Source organism: Lissotriton vulgaris, chromosome 6, assembly GCF_964263255.1.
Source record: "Lissotriton vulgaris chromosome 6, aLisVul1.2, whole genome shotgun sequence".
In the NCBI taxonomy this organism is placed as follows: domain Eukaryota; kingdom Metazoa; phylum Chordata; class Amphibia; order Caudata; family Salamandridae; genus Lissotriton; species Lissotriton vulgaris.
The window spans coordinates 785,045,351-785,065,606 of NC_141694.1; the positions used below are offsets into that span (position 1 = coordinate 785,045,351).

At 46.9% G+C, this 20,256-nt stretch overlaps 1 protein-coding gene across 3 annotated transcripts in view; it reads left to right on the forward strand.

Moving 5' to 3' along the window:
• Positions 1-20,256, forward strand: part of AK9 (adenylate kinase 9) — a 1,394,796-nt gene that overhangs the window by 1,312,638 nt on the left and 61,902 nt on the right. For all 3 annotated transcript variants that reach the window (XM_086926806.1, XM_086926808.1, XM_086926807.1), the window contains exons 38-39: positions 8,861-9,078; positions 10,862-11,058. In XM_086926806.1, the coding sequence (XP_086782932.1) occupies positions 8,861-9,078; positions 10,862-11,058 (415 nt within the window). The remainder of the gene's footprint in view (positions 1-8,860; positions 9,079-10,861; positions 11,059-20,256) is intronic.

Genomic DNA, 20,256 nt, shown 5'->3' on the forward strand with positions numbered 1-20,256 from the left:
CAAGCTACTGGTAGCAAAGCTGAAAGGTGACAAAGAAAGAAAGTGTTTGAGGTCTAGTTCGAGAAGGGCGAGGTCAAGGTCGAGATCGAAGTCGAGATCAAGGTCTCGGGTGGAGTCGACTTCGAAGTCATCTTCAGATCGCGCTTCGAAGTCAAGGAAGAAACATAAGAAAAGAAGACATAAGTCCCGACGTCACTCCGGTGAGGATTCGGACTCGAGGTCGAAATCACCCAAGAAGGTACGTTCGAAGGTGATTCCTCCGGAGGAAGACTTGGATCCTGAAGGTGAGGCCTCGCCTTCGGAGTCGCAGGTTCAGTCACCGGCTCCGTCTCCAGTTCCATCTCCGGCACCGTCCCAGGCCAACCTCATCAAAGGACAGCCTGAGGGTCTTTCGCCACCTTTTCCGGCCCCAGGCCAAGACCCATCAGCATTTTTGAACGCTATGTATGGCGTCTTTTCAAGGGCTTGGTACCCCACTGGCGCACCTTTGGGTCCCATGGGTCCACTAGCATTTAATTTAGGAGTTCCTCACTCCTATGCTCCGGCTCCATTTATGCCCAACATGCTGGCTCCGACACCGCAGTGGCAATACCCGGCTCCGCCGAGGTCGTCGACGCCGATACCAACGTCGTCTGCTCCGAGTCGACCTCGAGACCAACCCTCTGTACCATCGGATTCGATACCGACGTCGGTTCCGGCTCCGTCGGAGTCGTTGGTGGATCCAACGGCGTGGCGTGTAAAAGAAAGGTCCAGGAGGGAAGCTCAGTGCCTCATGGAGGAGCAGAGATATACAGAGGCTCAAGCTGAGATGGAAGAAGGTGAGCTTGAGGAGGACTGTTTCGAGGATCTGGCGGAGGCTAGTGGCCTGGAGTTTTCTCCCGAGTGAGTATTACCTTCTGTGCCTGATGGATGTATGACGTTAGCACGCATACTATTACCACGCATACCTTTACAACGCGGTATTTACAACGAATACCGTTACAACGCATAGCGCTTTGAGGTGCTGGATAGTGGTAAGTATAATTTTATATTCCAACTCCAGTCCCCGTGGACACTAGGGAAGGTGTTGGATATAAAATTAAACTTATTCCCTATCCTAGAGCGCCCCCCAGCGCAATGCGTTGTAATGGTATGCGTGGTAATGCCTGCGTTGTAATGGTAGTGCGTGGTAAAAAATGCGTGCTAAACGTTGTATACCGTGTCTGATGCCCCTTCAAAAGACGTTCAGCCTTATCACTTGGTTATGAGGAAGGCAGCAGAACTTTTGAATTTGACTCTACCTACAGTAGAATATAAATCCAATCTACTGACTGAGGTTCTGCATTCACCAAGTTCTGTGGTGGAACCGTTGCTCCCATTTAATGAAGCTTTAACGGAGCCTATTACGGAAGTTTGGAAAAAGCCTTTAACAGCACCAGCAGTATCCAAGGGTGTGGCAAGAAGGTACAGGGTCGCTCCTGAAGACCCTGCTTTTCTAACTTCTCATCCTTCACCTGAGAGTTTGATAATCCAGGCAGCCTGTTCCAAAAAGACTGTGGGTGCATTCCCACAAGTGCCTGGGGATAAGGATGCCAAGAAACAAGATCAGGTTGCAAAAAAGACCTTTTCTTCTGCGAGTATGGCATTAAAGTCAACCAATGCCACTTGCCTTATGGGGAGATATGTGCATGCTCTCATGGATACACTGCGTCTTCTGGCACCTAAGATCCCTGTTGACAGCAGGAAGGATTTTGATGAGGTGTTAACGGATGCACAGGCAGCGGCTCGCCAAGTGATACAAAGTGGGCTGGACACTGCGGATTCGGTGGCACGCATTATGGGTACTGCGGTTGCCACAAGAAAATCTGCTTGGCTAAAATCTTCAGATTTTTCAGCAGATGTTCAAGCTGCTTTGTTAGATCTGCTGTTTGATGATGGTGGACTCTTTGGAAAAAAGGCTGATACATCCTTAGAAAGATTTAAGGACAGTAAGGCTACTGCCAAATCTTTAGGACTTCAGACCAGGGATTCTTCTACCAGAAGGTTCAGAGGATTCGGACGATCTTCCTTTCGCTCCTATCGGCAAGGTCAGCAGCAGCAGCAACAACAGCAGCAGCAGAATCCCTTGTACAAGTCGTACTGGGGTAAACAAAGAGCTTGTCCTCGAGGACGTCAAGCCTCTTCCTCCTCCACCTCCTCCGACCCCCCAGCCTCAGAAAAGCAGCCCTAGATCCGCCATTCAGGATCATCCGGGTCCGGTGGGGGGTCAGCTTACCCACTTTCTACGGGATTGGGAATCGGTTACATCAGATCTTTGGGTTCTCAATCTCGTAGAAAATGGGTATGCTCTTCCCTTTCGGGAATTCTCTCCCAATTACCCTCCTTGTCAAGGTTTTTGCACGGAGGAACACCTCTTACTTCTGCAGAAGGAAGTGCAGACACTATTAAGAAAAGGTGCGATAGAGGTGGTGCCAGCGCAGGAAAGGGGTCAGGGATGCTACTCCTGGTATTTACTGATTCCCAAGAAGGATGGCAGACTTTGTCCAATCCTGGATCTCAGGATCTTGAATCTTTATCTGAAACAAGAGAAGTTCAAGGTCCTCACCCTTGCGCAGGTTTTTCAGGCGCTGCTGGAAGAAGACTGGATGGTGTCGCTCGACTTGCAGGATGCGTATTTTCACCTCCCAATCCTGAAGTCGCACAGGAAGAATCTCCGTTTTACGGTGGGATCGCAACATTATCAGTTTGCGGTCCTTCCTTTTGGAATTACTACTGCGCCTCGAGTCTTCACCAAGGTGATGGCGGTGGTGGCTGCACATCTCAGAAGGTCGGGATTCCAGTATTTCCCTATTTGGACGACTGGCTGATCAAAGCAGAGTCGTCAGAGAAAGTGCTCCAGCATCTGCAGGAGACAACTCAGTTGTTGTACCATTTGTGTTTTTCAATAAATGTACCCAAGTCTCACCTGGTGCCCTCCCAGCGCAACCTGTTCATAGGTGCTGTACTGGACACAACTGTATGTCATGCATTTCCTCCTCCTCAAAAGATTCGCGACATACAGGAAATGATTCCTTTATTTTACAATGGAGCTGTCGTTCTAGTCCTGAAGGTCCTTTGCCTGCTCGGTCTGATGGTTTCTTGCATTCTGTTGGTCAACCATGCGCGCTGGGGGAGGAGCTACGACACCAACCAAGATGGCCGCATAGTCTCCCGGCTCCGCTGACCTCCGTCCTTTGCTCTATCATCCTGTTGCTTATCCTGATTACCTGCACCGGATCTGTGTGTGTGATCCGACCCGCACTCCAGTGGTGCAATCCCGGAGTTTCTCCGCCGTTGTGGAGCGGAGCTACATCGATGGTCGCATTCGAGGCCTAACCCAGCAGAGAAGCCGGGGTCTCGAGTGCTGGCTCTGCCGAGTCCGAGTTGAATAACAACGGACTGCTGAAGGTGGTTGGGTTCGGTCTCTGGAACACTCGGACTTTTCTGATTGTTTTGCTACCATCGGCTGCCTGGTGCCCTACAGACGGTGAGGTGACGAGTGACGCACGGTGCTGTGTCGCGGGGGTCCCTGACCGGGGGTCCGGCATTCACATCGCCGTTCCCCCGGGTCGGTGCCTCGCTGCGTACTACTGCTCGCTAACCGTCAGTCCCTCATGGCCTACTCCTGCTCCGCCTAATTTTGCCCCGGAGAAGGCGCCTCTCCGTGGGGAACACCATGTTGGAGGACGAAAGGAGTCTAGCGGAACAGGCTCGAACTGGCCCGTCATTGCGGACGGTGCTGGAGGCACTCGTGGCACTTAAGGAAACTATCAAAGTCCAGACTTTCCGTTTGTTGTCCGCAACGGATGGAATCACAGGCTTGGGACCGGTTCCTGACTTGACGCCTGTGACCCGGCAGCCAGCCCGCTTCTCAATAGACGCTTCGGAGGTGTATTCGGACCCGGCATTGGAAGCAGTGTTTACCCCTATTGCAGTGGATCTACCTGACTGTAATATGCCTGGACACCCAATTGATCCGTTGGGACCCCCGATTTTGTACCCCTCGGAACATTTACATGCCGTCCCCATTTTGGAACCTTCTACTTTGTATTGTACGCTGTTTCGGACCGTGTTTGTTCCCCTCCCCCATCGGTCTTTCAAGATGGCGGATGGTGTAAAGCTTGGCTTCGGTGGTAGGGAGGGGCAACAGTGGTACCAGCCATCTACATCTGTGTACTCCTGTTCTGCTGACTTTTGTGATGTTTTGGGGAATGAGCTTTCCTTAATTGATGTCTTCAGGGAATTCGATCGACTGGGCCAGGGCTGAGATTAATGTCTGGGTTTCTCATTGTGGTACTGTGGTTAACGGGATTGTTTTATTGACCTAACGGAATCCGGGGCAGGGCTGGCTACGACGGGGGAAGGAGGCCGGGAGTCCGTAGAACTATGCCCTCCTCCAAACTCCCCTTTCGGGTGGGGGTTCTTTTCCTTTTCCTTTCTTTCCCTTTTCTTTCTATATTTCGGGCTCTGGTTACTGGGCGACAGGCACGCTGCGAGGGGGGTGGCCGTAGTCATTTGCAGAGGTGCAGGGTGGGGGGGTGTGGGGGTGGGAATCTCGTTTTTTATCTTTGTTCTATGGCCTCTTTTTTTTCTTCTTTCTCTTCTCTGGCCTTTCCTTTCTTTTTCCTTTTCCGGGTTAGTGTAGTGGGTTCGGCTTTTTCTACATCCTTATTTCTACATCTGTACCTTAACTTCTCCAAGGTTTTGGTGTTGTGGGACGGACAATAACGATGGTGTGGACATTAATAATATGCTGGTTTATCCTGATGTCGCATGTCTTAACGCCGCTGACTTACATGATAGTGAACTCATTGTGGACACGTTGTTCTTCTGTTCGCCCCCCTTTTGTAATCCGAGACACTGTACGACACCTGATCCTTTCTATTTTATATTATAAAATGAAAACCTTCTATCCTGTTTCCGAATTGAACTGCCTTTGCGACCACTGCGCTTAGTGGATGGAGTTACTATGCTCCCCTGGGAAACTGGGTCTGAAGTTGGATTGTAATACCGTACTGAACTGCTTAGCGGCCAGCCCCTGGGGGTTGTAGGCCCGTGTCTGTATTTGATTGCAAATGTTCAATAAAGGTTTAAAAAAAAAAAAAAAAAAAACATGCACGCTGGCACATGAGGGCTCTCCAGTGGTGCCTCCGCAGGCAGTGGTATCAACACAACGGAGATCTCAGGGAGTCTGTGAGGATCTCCAGAGAAATTGCAGCGGATCTATCTTGGTGGAGAGTGGAATGCAATCTGTCTCAGGGAAAACCTTTTGATCTGCCTCCCTTGGTGGCCACAGTGATTACGGATGCATCCACTCTAGGGTGGGGTGCTCATCTGGGGGATCTGGAGGTCAAAGGTCTTTGGTCTCCAGAGGAAAGGTTGCTTCACATCAACCTTCTAGAGTTACGGGCGATTCGTTTGGCACTCAAGGCCTTCCTCCCTTCCCTTCGCGGTCGGTCAGTTCAAGTCCTGACGGACAATACGACCGCGATGTGGTTTGTCAAGAAGCAGGGAGGAGTGGGGTCGCAGTGTCTCTGCAGTGAGGCTCTGCGTCTCTGGTCCTGGGTTCAGGACTATCAGATTTGTCTGATGGCGAATCATCTGGCCGGAGTTCTGAACGTGCGTGCAGACAGTCTCAGTTGGCAATTCTTGGCCGACCACGAGTGGAGGCTTCACCCGGAGGTGGTTTGTCACGTCTTTCGGAGTGGGGAACTCCTCAGGTAGACCTGTTCGCCACTCACGAGAATGCTCACTGCCCGTCATTCTGCAGTCTCCAGTATCTGATGCAAGGAGCATTGGGGGACGCGTTTCAGTTGAGTTGGGGAAGTCAACTCCTTTACGCGTTTCCTCCCATACCTTTGATTCCTCGGGTTCTGAGGAAGATTCACAAAGACCGGGCCCAAGTTATTCTGGTCGCCCCAGATTGGCCAAGAAGGGTGTGGTACACGGATCTTCTCCACCTCTCCTCTCGCCCTCCGCTCCGTCTCCCGTTCAGGGCAGATCTCCTCTCTCAGTTGGAGGGGCAGGTTCTACACCCCCACCTCCAGACCTTACACCTTCATGCCTGGAGATTGAACGGGGCAACCTGAATTCCTTTTCTCTCCCACACGATGTGGTGGATGTCATTCTTTCGGCTAGGCGTGACTCCACTAAATCCATTTATTCATATAGATGGTCTAAATTTGTCTCTTGGTGTGGGGAGAAGTCTGTTGACCATTTGAAGGCTTGTTTGTCTGATATTTTACAGTTTGCTCTTTCTTTAGCACAGCAGGGTTTTGCTGTTGCCACAGTGAAGGGTTATGTTTCGGCATTGTCGGCATTTCTCTGTTTGCCGGATCAGCCGTCTCTTTTCAAGTCTCCTGTGGTTTTAAGGTTTTTAAAGGGCCTCACAAATAAGTTCCCTCCTACTCCCTTTATTGTGCCTCAATGGGATTTAAATCTTGTTTTAACCTACTTGATGGGTTCTCCCTTCGAACCCTTACACAAGTGTCCCATGAGGCTTTTGTCTTTTAAGACGGTCTTTCTGGTTGCGATCACCTCGGCAAGGAGGGTAAGTGAGCTTCAAGCTCTTAGTTCCAAGCCCCCATTCTTGACCATTCATGCTGAACGAATGGTTCTTAGGACCAGGGCTGCTTTTCTCCCTAAGGTGGTAACTCCCTTCCATCTAGGACAGTCTATTACCCTTCCTACCTTCTATCCTCCCCCTCACCCTTCCAAAGAGGAGGAGAGACTATACCGTCTGGACCCTAAGAGGGAGGTGAGCTTTTATCTTGATAGGACTAGAGACTATCGAGTGGACGACCAGCTCTTCGTTGGATTTGCTGGCTGCAAGAAAGGAAGAGCGGTGCACAAGCGCACTCTTTCAAGATGGATCATCCTCTGTATAAAGATCTGCTACTCTTTGGCCGGTAAGGAACCTCCAGAGGGTGTAAGAGCTCACTCTACTACAGCAAAGTCGTCAACTTCTGCATTGTCTAGGGGTGTACCTGTAGAAGATATTTGTAGGGCCGCGACTTGGACCTCCCTCCACACTTTCGAGAAGCATTACTGCTTGGATGCCGAGGGAAGGTCACTTTGCGCGCTCTGTCCTCCAGGATTTTTTGGTGTAGATGAGTGGACACCCTCCTCCGGGAGTGGGGACTGCTGTGGAACTCTATTCACAAGGTGAGGAATCCACTGGCAGATGTATCTATCAGAAGAACAAGTTACTTACCTTCGGTAACGCTTTTTCTGGTAGATACAGTATCTGCCTGTGGATTCCTCACTGACCCACCCGCCTCCCCGTTGTCCACTCTTCTATACCAGAGTTACTGTAATGTATTTACTTTATTGTCAAAGAATTGATTATTTCAAATGTTTTATTGCATTTGTTTCACACTGTGTGTGTTACCTTGATATTTGTGTACTGTGTATACTGTGTATATTTCTACTGTCATTGGTCCGTCCGTGTGCCTCGAAGGCACGGAAAAAAGGGCGGAACTGATGTCATCACGCCGGCGTGGGCCTATTGTAGTGTCGGTGACGTCAGCGGAGTCGCGTGCTATGCCGTGCCTCTATGACGTCGTCCACGTCGGCGCGAAGCTACAAAAATGTTTCCGAATGTTGCTGACACAAGGGGGTATTCATAAGGTGAGGAATCCACAGGCAGATACTGTATCTACCAGAAAAAGCGTTACCGAAGGTAAGTAACTTGTTCATTAACGCACACCTGATAGACATGTGCGTTAATTCCTTACTGTTTAGTTGAAAGATCAATGTGGCATTGATTTATAGACTGATGTTGCTGTCCCTAAATTTACATTAAATACACTTTTTGTCAAAACTTCCCTTTGAAATCCCTGAGCATTAAAGTTAGTCACACCATGAGCACATTAAAAGTTACATATCATTTTCATGAGTTTACATGTACGCCCCTGGTCTGTGCATGCCTCATGTCTTTCCGTTTTCTTACTGTGTTGTTGTGCAATATCCCTCTGCCTTTCTCATACAGTGTGCCCTCCTATCAGAGAAGCATTGTCGAAATTTGCGTTCTTCATACATGTCCAGAAGTCTGAAAGTCTGTTTGAATATCATCTGGGGAACTTCTTTGGATCCTAAAAGAGTTTTCCGTGGTGCTATTGTAGATCAGCGCTTGAACAGTGCTCTTTAGACATTGCTCTGCGCTCTAAGGGCCCCATTTCGATGGCGCAACTTAACGGGACCGACTGCCAGAGGTGCGGGGGTCGCGCAAGGCCAACTAGAATGTGCCCACCATACTGGCACGCCATCATAATAGGCCCCTATGTGCGAGGTCTCAAAGTCTATTCTCTTAATACAGATGTATGGTATTTGCATCAGCCAAGGTAGGTAATAGGTCATTAATACCTCATCTTTCAGTTTACCTGTTTAATTGCAGCCCAAAAGTAATTTTTTTATTATTATTTACAAATATTTTAGATTGTGCTGACTTGCGAACGGGCTTCAATTAATTCCAACAAATGCCATTGATTGATATTGGTACCCTCTGAGGGTAGGAGATTGAGGGCGGGGGAAGGTGGGTATTGATGGGAATAATAAGGCTGTTAAGTGAGGCCATGTTTTACTCTGTGAGGAAATGGGGCATCAGAGCTCTACCTGGAATGAAAGCTAGGCAATCATTTAAATTGAGCTGGCCTAGTTGAGTTGATGTTGACACAAATAATAGGGGATGTACTCTGTTTTTTCTTTCAAATGTTGTTTTTGGCTAATGTAAATTCCACCTTGTGTCTCGAATCATAATCAAAGCTCACTTTATGGCAGGTAATGCCAGTGAAATAAGATTTTTTTTTTGTAGTATCATCAGCATTTTGCTTTTTTATCGTAGGCCTTATCCTGTCCTGGACAGCCCCCAGATCCTGACGGCGCGCAATTCTTGGTATAAGCAAGAGAACAAGGCCATCAGGGAGTTCTACGACCAGCAGCATCAGAACTGGTGTGAGATTGATTCATGGCGCAGCAAGTGGTGGATCTGGAACAAAGTGACCGAGGAAATCCAGGCGAGCATCAAATGCCTCCAGGATTATCTGGAGAGGATAAAAGAAGGTGAGTAGCCACTCTGTACATGTTTATTTTCAGCTCACAGTTTACTCAGCACTGTCAAATTAAAAAAAAAAACACTTGAACTGCTTCAATGGTTACCATTTCTCTCTGGATCCACTGTCATCAACTTGTGAGGCAGCTCTCTCGCCTGGGCCACTCTTTTAGGGCCTAACCTATTAGTTATTTGGTTAAAGAGTTTGGGGCCGAACCACAAAAGGTTTTGGAGTGGCGCAATTTCATGTCCTTGGTGCTAAATTAAGCCAGCACTTGGTGCAAACTAATTTTACCACTGTATTACGAAAGCAGATTGATGGAAGTGATAATGTGTCCAAGAATATCTGTGCATATTGCTTGTGCCCCATGTTGTTTTTTTGAAGATGTGTTGTGGTGTTTTTTTTGCTGTTGTGTTTTTGTGATACGGTATTTCATTGTGTTATTGTGTTGATCAGAGATTGTGTGTTGCATTAATGTTTTTACTATTTCACTGTATTGTGTCCTTTTATGCTTTAGTTGGGTTGTAATGTTATTTTTTGTACGGTACTGTTTGCATTCTGTTTTTTTTTTATATAGAGAACTCATCAAATGCTCTTATGTTTCCAGCCAAAACCAGTAAATACCTTTAAAGTTCCAGTAATAAGCAACTATTTACCAGGGTGGTAAAATTGCGTTGCTGCAGTTCTTCAACTATTTAATACTCAAGTCAGCCCAAAATGCCAGAGACTGGCCTTATATCAGCGGACCCAGTGTTCACTTCATGTGATGCTGGCTGCCCTTAACATATTTTTCCATTAAGGTATTTCGAGTTGATATGTTCCACAGTATTCATAGTACAGACTTTCCAAAACCATCTACTGGGTTCTCGTCTGGACCCTTGCCATATATTGCATGCGCAGCAGCACATTTGTACCGTACAATTCAACATAAAACATTTGTTGGCCTGATTTGTGCCGAGTGGTGGGATGAGTAAAAGAGCAGCCATTATTACTGTGGAAGCACATTGTTTCTCCTAATTAGGCACATAATGTGCTCCTGTTACAAATGCTAAATAGTTTAATGAAGTGGTAATGTCGATGCTAAAAGTACTTGGGGCCTCATTTATGAGGCCGCGCGTCACTTTTACGCCGCCGGTGCGTCACTTTTTGTGACGCATCGGCGGCGTAAAACATGCCTCCAGTTGCGCACTATTTACAAAGTGACGCATCTAAGCAGATGCGTCACTTTGTAAACCCCTGCGCTACATTATACCTGCGTCAGGTATAATGTATGCAGAGGGGGTGTTCCCCCGCAAAAAGCCTCGTAATAGTGACGCAGTGAAATCCATGAGATTTCACTGCGTCACTTTTAGGATGCTGTTGCGTCAAAATCTTGCGCCTGCCTCACAGCAGGCGTAAGACTGACGCAAGCCCTTTCACATGGGGCTTTCCCCATGTGAAAGGACGCATTGCTGGAGATGCGTCACTTTTGTGACACACTCCAGCAATGCGTCACTTTTGCGCTTACAGATACGTCAGAAATATTGACGTATCTGTAATTCCTTGCGCAATGATGCGTCATATTGTAAATATGACGCATCATTGGGGTCGCAAGGAGGTCGCAATGAAAAGTGACGCATCGCTGATTTCTCGCAGCGATGCGTCACTTTTCATAAATGAGGCCCCTGCAATATTGACCTGATATAAATATCGAAATGCTAATCTTACTTTACGCTAAGACACAAATATTAGATTGGTCTGCACGTTTTATTCGTTCTTATGATTATTGGGTAATTTTCTCTTGTCATTAACAGGGAAAGCGGCCAGTATTAATAACCTCTGTATAACTTCACAAGAGCTGCAGTCTCGGCTGGGAGTATTTGCACAATACTGTCCTGTCAGCCTGGCTCAAAGGGGTGAGCTGGTTGACTGCTCGGTAACATCATCCCTCGAGTTTGCCGCCGAGTTCAGAGGGCGCTACTACAAAATGGCTTCCCAGGAAGAACTGAATGTAAGTATTGTTTTTGAAAGACCCCGCCAATCCTTATGCGTATGAAACTGAAATGCAAGTATGTTTGCTTGTGCATCGTTTTTTTTTAAGTGTGTTCCGGTGTCAGTAAAAATGGGGTCATCGAGGGATGTCTGAGACAATTGTCTGTAGGCATGACTGTCCCACTATTATTAGTGTTCATGAAGGTGCTACTCTTGTTGGTATTCATGTATTTGCTACAGTTTTTTGTATTCATTTACGTGGCGCTATTGTTTGTTTAGGTGTGCATGCCACTATTGATTATCGTCATGGATGTGCTGCAGTTGTTTGTACACATAGGTGTGTTGCTTTTGTGTGTGCTCAGAGACATGCTTTTAGTGTTTGTGGTCATGTTTGCATTGGCAGACATGCCACTTTGTATTTATTGGTGTGTTGCTATTTTTTGTATTGATGCATGTGTTGCCATAGTTTGCATGCACAGTGGGGCTACTGGTACTTTTCGTCTTGTGTGTTCTACTAATGATACTATCACGGATGAGCTGCTATTACCTGTAGTCGTGTATGTAGTTCAGTAGTTTTTATCAGCATGCCACTGTTATTAGTTGAGTTCGCTACCTTCATACAGACTTTTGGTTCTACTGTTTGGATCCATGAATGGGCTACTCCTATTTACATTAAATCATATATCCTTTGTATTCACATGTGCTACTGTAGTTTGTGTTCATGCCTATGCTACTCTTATTTGTATAATTTCATATATGGTTTGTATTCACATGAGGTACTTTTGCTTGTGTTCATGCCTATTCTACCATTATTTATATTTATGAGTGTATTAGTATTATTATTGATGTGTTTGCCGCTCTTATTTTTATTAATTTATTTTCTACTAGTGGTAATGTTCGTGGTTGTACTATTAGTATGTATTTATGGACGAGGTGCAATTATTTGTTTTCATGTATATTCACCAGTTGTTTTTATTTATGTACATACTACTGTTATTAGTAGTGTTGGATGTGCTGCTCTCTTACATGCCTTTGGTACTATTGCATGTATCCATGGGATTCTACTCTTTATTTGGATTCATCTATGGTTTGGATTCACATGTCCTCCCATTGTTTCTATTCATGTACCTACTACTAGTGTTTTACTCATAGGTGTGCTACTATTTCTTGTACTCGTGCCTGATCTATAATTGCTTACATCCCTAGAGGTGCTTATGTGTATTCATGCATGTAATCCTGTTGTTGGTGTGCATGGAGGTGCTCCACTAACTTGTATTAATGCATGTTTCAATATGGTTTATAGTCATGGATGTGCTACTGATGTTGGAATAATGATGAATTATATATTGTGCTCTTAAAAGAGGGAGTGAGCACCCACTGTCTCAGGAATCCTAGAGTGGCCATTGAAGTCAAAAGCAAAAGACAGTAATATACATGTTTGTAGTTGGCCCTTATTTCACAGTAGATGAGTGAGTGAATCCACAAGAGATTGGTTAGGAGGGCTATGCACTGTTGTTAAGGAGAGGGTGGTAGAGTAAGTAAGAAGGGTAACAGGAAGTAGATGGCTGGTATTTTCTGAGGGTTTTGGTGAAATATTGGTATTACCATAGTGCAATTCATTTCAGGGCACCCGACGTACTATGTGAGGCAGTTATAAGTATGGAAATTTTTGTATATGATAAATATTATCTTGAATTCTGTCTGTAATACAGTTTAGTTACTTAGGCCCACATGCATCAACATGGCCATTTGCGATTCCTCATTAGCGAAAAATAAGGAATCGCTAATAAGGAATCGCAAATGGCTATGCATGAAGAAATTGCTAAATAAATTGCGATTTCTTATAATTCCTTAATTGCGACTCGCAAATTGCGAATCGCAATTAAGGAATAGCTCCCCATTCATTCCTATGGGCCTAGAGGTCCATAGGACTGAATAGGAAGACATTCTCAATTTGCGATTAGCAATTTGCAAATCGCAAATTGAGAATGCGATTTCAAGGGTGCAGGGGTGTCCAAAGGACACCCTGTTGCACCCCTGAAATCAATCTGTGCACATATGTTGTGCACACACATGCCCTAAGGGCATGTGTGTGCACAACATGAAACTTTGAAAAATGCACATTAGTGCATTTAAGTTTTCGCAAATTACCATGAGGTTCAACCTCGTGGTAATTTGCTCCCCCTAAGTGCGAATTCGCACTTAGGGGGAGCAAAGATTCCTTAAATGCAATCGCAATTGAAGAAATCGCAATTTTGCGATTTCTTAAATTGCGAACAATGCAAAAATTGTGATACATCCCAAATAATGAAATTACATTTGAAAACGGTCGAATTTTGCGATTCGCACACTTTGCGAATGCAATTTTCATTGATGCATGTGCCCCTTGAATCATTCCAGGCAGCAAAGCTTCCCTTTGAATTAACTAACAGCACATGAAATAACAGTAAATGCAAGTATGTGAATTATAAGTGAGAATGATCTCGATCAGAAGAAGTATGCCCTTGTTGCATCTTACTGTCCCACAGTGGGACACACAAAACCTAGACAATTGGTGCCAGATGTGTGATTATCTGATAGAGACATCTAGTCACAGATTCCTTACCTTTGAATTATCCCCAGATGCCAGACAGGATCTGGAAAATTTCTACAGCAGTACCCTTGCACGTCAGTAGAGGGTGTCGTGTGACTCCGTAGTGACATCGTCTTCCAGATGTGACATTGACAGAGTCCTTATAAGCTCTCCCCTGACGCGCTGATGTCAGTTTCTTCCTTTCCACTCTTCCTACCCAGATCCGGAGAGAAGGGCCTCTGGTTGTTTTTTGGGCCTATCTCGACATTTTTGTCGACAAAACTGTTTGTTTTTCTGGATGTCCTCAGGGTACAAACCCTGTGGGTCTTGTGGATGGCAGGTGTCGGCCACAGACCCTCATATTTGCAAAAATCATGACTCAGAGGAGTGCGACTCCTGTCGCCAACTTCATCCAAAGGTGTTGCAGGAACCTGCATGAAGCTCTTATCAGTGAGGTTGTAGCAGGCTCCGTGTTGTTTGCGGTCACCTTCTCGTTCCATGAAATGCTCAAGGGCCCGAACCAGCAGTCCTTCCCACAAGCATCCTTCGATCTCGATGTCCAAAGGTAAGTTGCGACGTAAGTGGTCAAAGTCATGGAATTCCCTGACTTCACTATGTATGCTTAACATCTCTGAAACCCATCCCTGACCTCTGGTTGAGGAGTCAAAGCGAGAGTCCACCCGCTGCTTCTAGTATTCCCTGGAGCCAGGGCAACTCTGAACCAGAAAAGGGAATATTATCCCTCCCTTCATGCCATCTTTGGATCTCCGCCTCCCTCTGGTGTGTGTCTCAGCACCAAGGATGCCAAAGGAGCCCTGACTGAATCCACACCAGCGGGGACTCCCTCAGCATCAGCGAGGGTCTCTAAATCCATTGTAGGATCCCTATCGACTCCAGTGCTCAGCGCTTCGAGGTTACCTCATGCGACGTCTGTTCCTGATGAGCCAGCTCCAACGTCAACTCCACAGGCAGCAATCGGCGCTACTACATCTCTCCTCACCGACACCAAGGTGGCACCACATTGACGCCGGACGGAGTCGCTGACACTGTCAGTGGAACGAGTCACCTTGGGCTATTTTCCGCCTTCTTCAGAGGATCCCCCAACTGTTTCTCCTTCAGGAGATCAGTGTTTTTGTGAAGATGGAGATGAGATTGGCCTTCTTCTACCCATGACAGACACATCTTGGCCTCCTCAGGGGTTTAATTGGATATCTATGCTGAGTGAGGCTAGTGACTTCGAATCTTCCCCTTCCTCTGGCTTGTTTCCTCCTTCCGGCCTTGCTACTGAGATTAGATTTGCTTTTGCTGAGCTTTTGAGGAGGGTAGCCATGGCAATTTTTTCTTTTCGCCCATGGACACCTTGACCACCCTCTCTTGGGTTTGGTTTGTACAGAGGTTTGGTGTACCTTTCAGATTAGTTTCTGGGGAGTTTCCATCCTTTCTCATGAGCGCTGATTAAGTTACAACCCCTTGGGGGTTCGTCATTCCTTCAACTGATAAGTTTGGACAATGACAATCTTTGGTGATGTCAAGATCCTCACTCATGCTCTCACAGGAATTGTTGACTGGGCACAGGTTGTACCATAAATATTGAAGCTCTCTTTTTGTGCATGGATTTTTCTCCCTCTCTCTCTTCTCTCCCTTTCTCCTCCATAGTCCTGGTATACTAAAGGTTTTTTTTCTGTGTGTAGTGTATACCTTCCAGCCAGTGTATGGGTCCTGTCTACCTTAAATAAAATGTTTATATGGGCTACTTGCTTGTTATGCTGTATGCACTGCCACTCCATCTGTTATTTCAGTTCCTTATACTGATCTTTTAGTTTTGGAACTCCACTTGTGGCATATGGACTTCCACAACTATTTACTCCGTCTTTAATCCACTGCTTTAGCCAGGTCACTTTTTCTGTCTGATATTCTTTCTTTAAGATGCAGACTACTTATCTGAATAGGCCCTCCCTGTATTGGCCTTTGTTCAACTTGATCTTTTTATAGTCCCAGATAGTAGCCTTCGTTTATCTATTCTAGCAGGCTTGTTTTTCACCTGCTATTTTCTATTTCAGTTATCTCTCAGCCGCCTGATTTCGCCCATTAAGTTGGTAGCGTTGTTTTATGTCCAGTCGCTTTTATTTTTTAGGGTGTGTGGTATCTTCCACTCCCTCTATTCTTTTATATGGTACCATGCAGCTGTTTGCCAGCTCGTCGTTGCCACATCTTCGGTCCTTGACCGATTTTGTGGACGTTTATATGTCCCCTACTTAAGAATATTTTATTATACAGTGTATATCTATTTATCTCTCCTCTCTCTCTCTCTCTCTCTCTCACTCTCTCTCTCTCTCCCCTCTCTCTCACTCTCTCTCTCGCTCTCTCTCTCTATGTGTGTGTTTTTACACATATTTTATACATCCTATATAGGTATCTCTATAAACCGTCATGTTATGCTGCCTTTATTAGAAGGGAGTGCGTTTTTGCTTACGCTGCTACACTTTTCCTTATTTTCTACAGGGACCCTCACTTGTTCGTTTTTTTTTTTGTTTGTTTTTTGTTACTCTGCTATTGCTAAACCTTCCTCCTCTGTGGGTTCTATGAAGGGGTGGGCGGAATTTGCGTAGTCGTGCTACGCAAAGCTCCCCAAAACGGTAAAAAATCTCCACGAGCACGCAGAGTTCTGCGAACACGCGGAATTGCTTGTTCCGCCCGTTCGTGATGCTTTTTTCCTTTTCGCGAATGCTGTTTACGTGCTCAGGGGGAAATATCTCGTGAACACGCATTCTGATAGATACATCTGCCAGTGGATTCCTCACCTTGTGAATATCCCCCTGCTTCAGCAACGTTCGGAAAATTCTTTTGTAGCACGCCAGCGTGGACGATGTCATAGGATCACGGCATCGCGCGCGACTCCGACTGACATCACCGACTCCTTATTAGGCCTACGTCGGTGTGATGACATCAGTTCCCTTTTTTCCGCGTCGTCGACGCTAACGGTTTCTTGGGATCTTCTGTTGTGCGTATAGTAACTTTGTTACTGTTGTGGTTTCCTGTATCTGTTGGAGTGCTGTCTTCCGTCGAGATGTCATCGAAGAAGACAGGATTCAAGCCATGCAATTCGTGTGCCAGGATGATGTCCATTACTGATCCTCGTGGTGACTGTTTGTGGTGTCTGGGCTCGGATCACGTCGTGAAGGGTTGTCGTTCCTATTCGAAGATGAACCCAAAGGCTCTTCGAGAACGAGAGGCGAAACTCCTTCTTGCCAAAATTAAGGGATAAGAATACCAAGAGGACTTCGAGGTCAAGATCAAGACGCTTGAGGTCGAAGTCGAAGACGAGGTCGCGGTCGAGGTCGGGGTCTCGATCGGAGTCGGCTTCGAAGTCCAGCTTCTCATTCAAAGGCGGCTCCAGCTCCTCATTTGATGCCGGCCCGATTCCGTCGGAGTCTTTACCGGATCCGGCAACGTTGATTAGGATGGAGTGGTCGAGGCGTAGAGCGCAGCGCCTTATGGAGGAAAGAAATTATGAGGAACCTGAGGTTGAAGAAGGCGAACTTCAGGATCAGGAGGATTACTTTGAAGAGTTGCAGGATGCAAGTGGTCTGAAACTTTCACCGAAATGGGAGTTGCCCACTGTATCTGATACTCTTTCTAAGGATGTGGCTCCTTACCATGTGGTGATTAAGAAAGCTGCAGAACTCTTAAATTTGACTTTACCATATGTGGAGTACAAGTCTAACATCCTTACTGAGGTTCTCCATTCTCCGTCCTCTGTGATTGAGCCAACTCTTCCATTTACTGAGGCTCTAACTGAACTTATATTGGAAGTCTGGAATAGGCCTCTTACTGCTCCTGCGGTGTCAAAATCAGGTGCAAGATGCTATAGGGTGGCACCTGGAGATCCTGAATTCTTGTCCACTCATCCTTTACCAGAGAGTTTGGTTGTTCAGGCTGCTTGCTCAAAGAGATCGGCAGGTGCTTTTCCCCAGGTTCCTGGAGATAAAGACTCTAAAAAGCAAGATAAAAATGCGAAGAAGGTGTTTTCGTCAAGTAGTATGGCCCTAAAATCGACGAATGCTACTTGTCTGCTAGGCAGATATGTTCATGCTTTGATGGACACAGTGATGCAGCTATCATCTAAGCTTTCTGTGGAGGATAGGAAGAACTTTAGTGAAGTGGTATCTGACACGCAGGCTGCAGATCGTCAGGTCATACAAAGTGGTATGGACACGGCGGATTCAGTGGCTAGGATCATGGGGTCTTCGATTGCCACTAGAAGAGCTGCTTGGTTAAAGACTTCCGAGTTTTCAGCTGATGTTCAGGCTGCTCTGATGGATTTGCCTTTTGATGGCACAGGCCTTTTCGGAAAGAAAGCTGATGCTGCCTTGGAAAGGTTTAAGGATAGCAGAGCGACATCAAGATCTTTGGGTCTGCAGACTAGAGGCTCTTTCACCAAGAAGTACAAGGGTTTTGGAAGGTCTACTTTTCGTACCTATAAGCAGAACCAACAGCAGCAGCAGCAACAAAATTCTTTGTACAAGTCCTACAGGGGTAGACAAAGGGGCCGTCCACGTGGAGGTCAAGCCTCCTCCTCCTCTACTTCCTCCTCTACTTCCTCCTCTAATGCCCACCCCCCACCTACAACAGCAAAGTAGCCCTAGATCCGTCATTCCGGAACATGTGGGTCCTGTAGGGGGTCGGCTTACTTATTTTCTACGGGAATCGGTTACATCAGATCTTTGGGTTCTCATAGCATACCCAATCTCGTAGAGAATGGGTATGCTCTTCCCTTTCGGGAATTCCCTCTCAATTACCCTCCTTGCCAGGGTTTTTGCTCGGAGGACCATCTGTTGCTCCTTCAGGAAGAGGTACAAGTACTGTTCAAAAAGGGTGCGATAGAGGTGGTTCCAGAGCAGGAAAGGGGTCAGGGGTGCTACTCCCGGTATTTCCTGATCCCCAAGAAGGATGGCAGGCTTCGTCCAATCCTGGATCTCAGGATCTTGAACCTTTACCTGAAGCAGGAGAAGTTCAAGATGCTCACCCTTGCACAGGTTCTCCAGGCGCTGCTGGAAGAAGACTGGATGGTGTCGATCGACTTGCAGGATGCGCATTTTCATATTCCAATCCTGAAGTCGCACAGGAAGTATCCCTGTTTTACGGTGGGATCGTAACACTACCAGTTTGCGGTCTATCCGTTTGGTCTTACTACTGCGCCTCGAGTCTTCACCAAGGTGATGGCTGTGGTGGTGGCACATCTCAGAAAGTCAGGGATAATGGTATTCCCTTATTTGGATGATTGGCTGATCAAAGCGGAATCTCCAGAGAAGGTGCTCCATCATCTGCAGGTTACAACTCAGTTGATGTACAGGTTGGGTTTTTCGATAAATGTACCCAAATCTCACCTGGTGCCCTCCCAGCGCAACCTGTTCCGAGGTGCGGTACTGGATACAATTGTATGTCAGGCATTTCCTCCTCCACAACGAATTCGCGACATACAGGAAATGATTCCTTTATTTCACAATGGAGCGGTTGTTCCAGTCCTGAAGGTCCTTTGTCTGCTCGGTCTGATGGCTTTTTGCATTCTGTTGGTCAACCATGCACGCTGGCATATGAGGGCGCTCCAGTGGTGCCTCAGGCAGTGGTATCAGCACAACGGAGATCACAGGGAGTCAGTCAGAATCTCCAGAGAAGCTGCGGCGGATCTGTCTTGGTGGAGTGTGGAAGGCAAGGAAAGCCTTTTCAGCTACCTCATCGGTGGCCGCAGTGATAACGGATGCATCCACTCTAGGGTGGGGTGCTCATCTGGGGGATCTGGAGGTCAAGGGTCTTTGGTCTCCAGAGGAAAGGTTGCTTCACATCAACCTTCTAGTGTTACGGGCAATACGTTTGGCACTCAAGGCCTTCCCCCCATCCCTTCGCGGTCAGTCGTTTCAAGTCCTGACGGACAACACGACCGCGATATGGTATGTCAACAAGCAGGGAGAAGTGGGATCGCAGTGTCTCTGCAGAGAGGCTCTGCGTCTCTGGTCCTGGGTCCAGGACCATCAGATTTGTCTGGAAAATCATCTCGCCGGAGTTCTGAACGTGCGTACAGACAGTCTCAGTCGGCAGTTCTCAGCCGGCCACGAGTAGAGGCTTCACCGGGAGGTGGTTCGTTTCGTCTTTCGGACGTGGGGAACTCCTCGGGTGGACCTGTTTGCCACTCACGAGAATGCTCACTGCCCGTCATTCTGCAGTCTCTAGTTTCCGATGCAAGGAGCACTAGGAGACGCGTTTCTGTTGAGTTGGAAGTCTCAACTCCTTTACGCGTTTCCACCCATACCCTTGATTCCTCGGGTACTGAGGAAGATTCGCCAAGACCGGGCCTAAGTTATATTGATCGCCCCGGATTGGCCAAGAAGGGTGTGGTACACAGATCTTCTCCACCTCTCCTCGTGCCCACTGCTCCGTCTCCCTCTCAGGGCAGACCTCCTCTCACAGATGGAGGGGCAGGTTCTACACCCCCACCTCCAGACCTTATACCTTCATGCCTGGAGATTGAACGGGGCAACCTGAATTCCTTTTCTCTCCCACATGATGTGGTGGATGTCATCTTACCAGCCAGACGTGACTCCACCAAGTCTATCTACTCTTATAGGTGGTCTAAATGTGTTGCTTGGT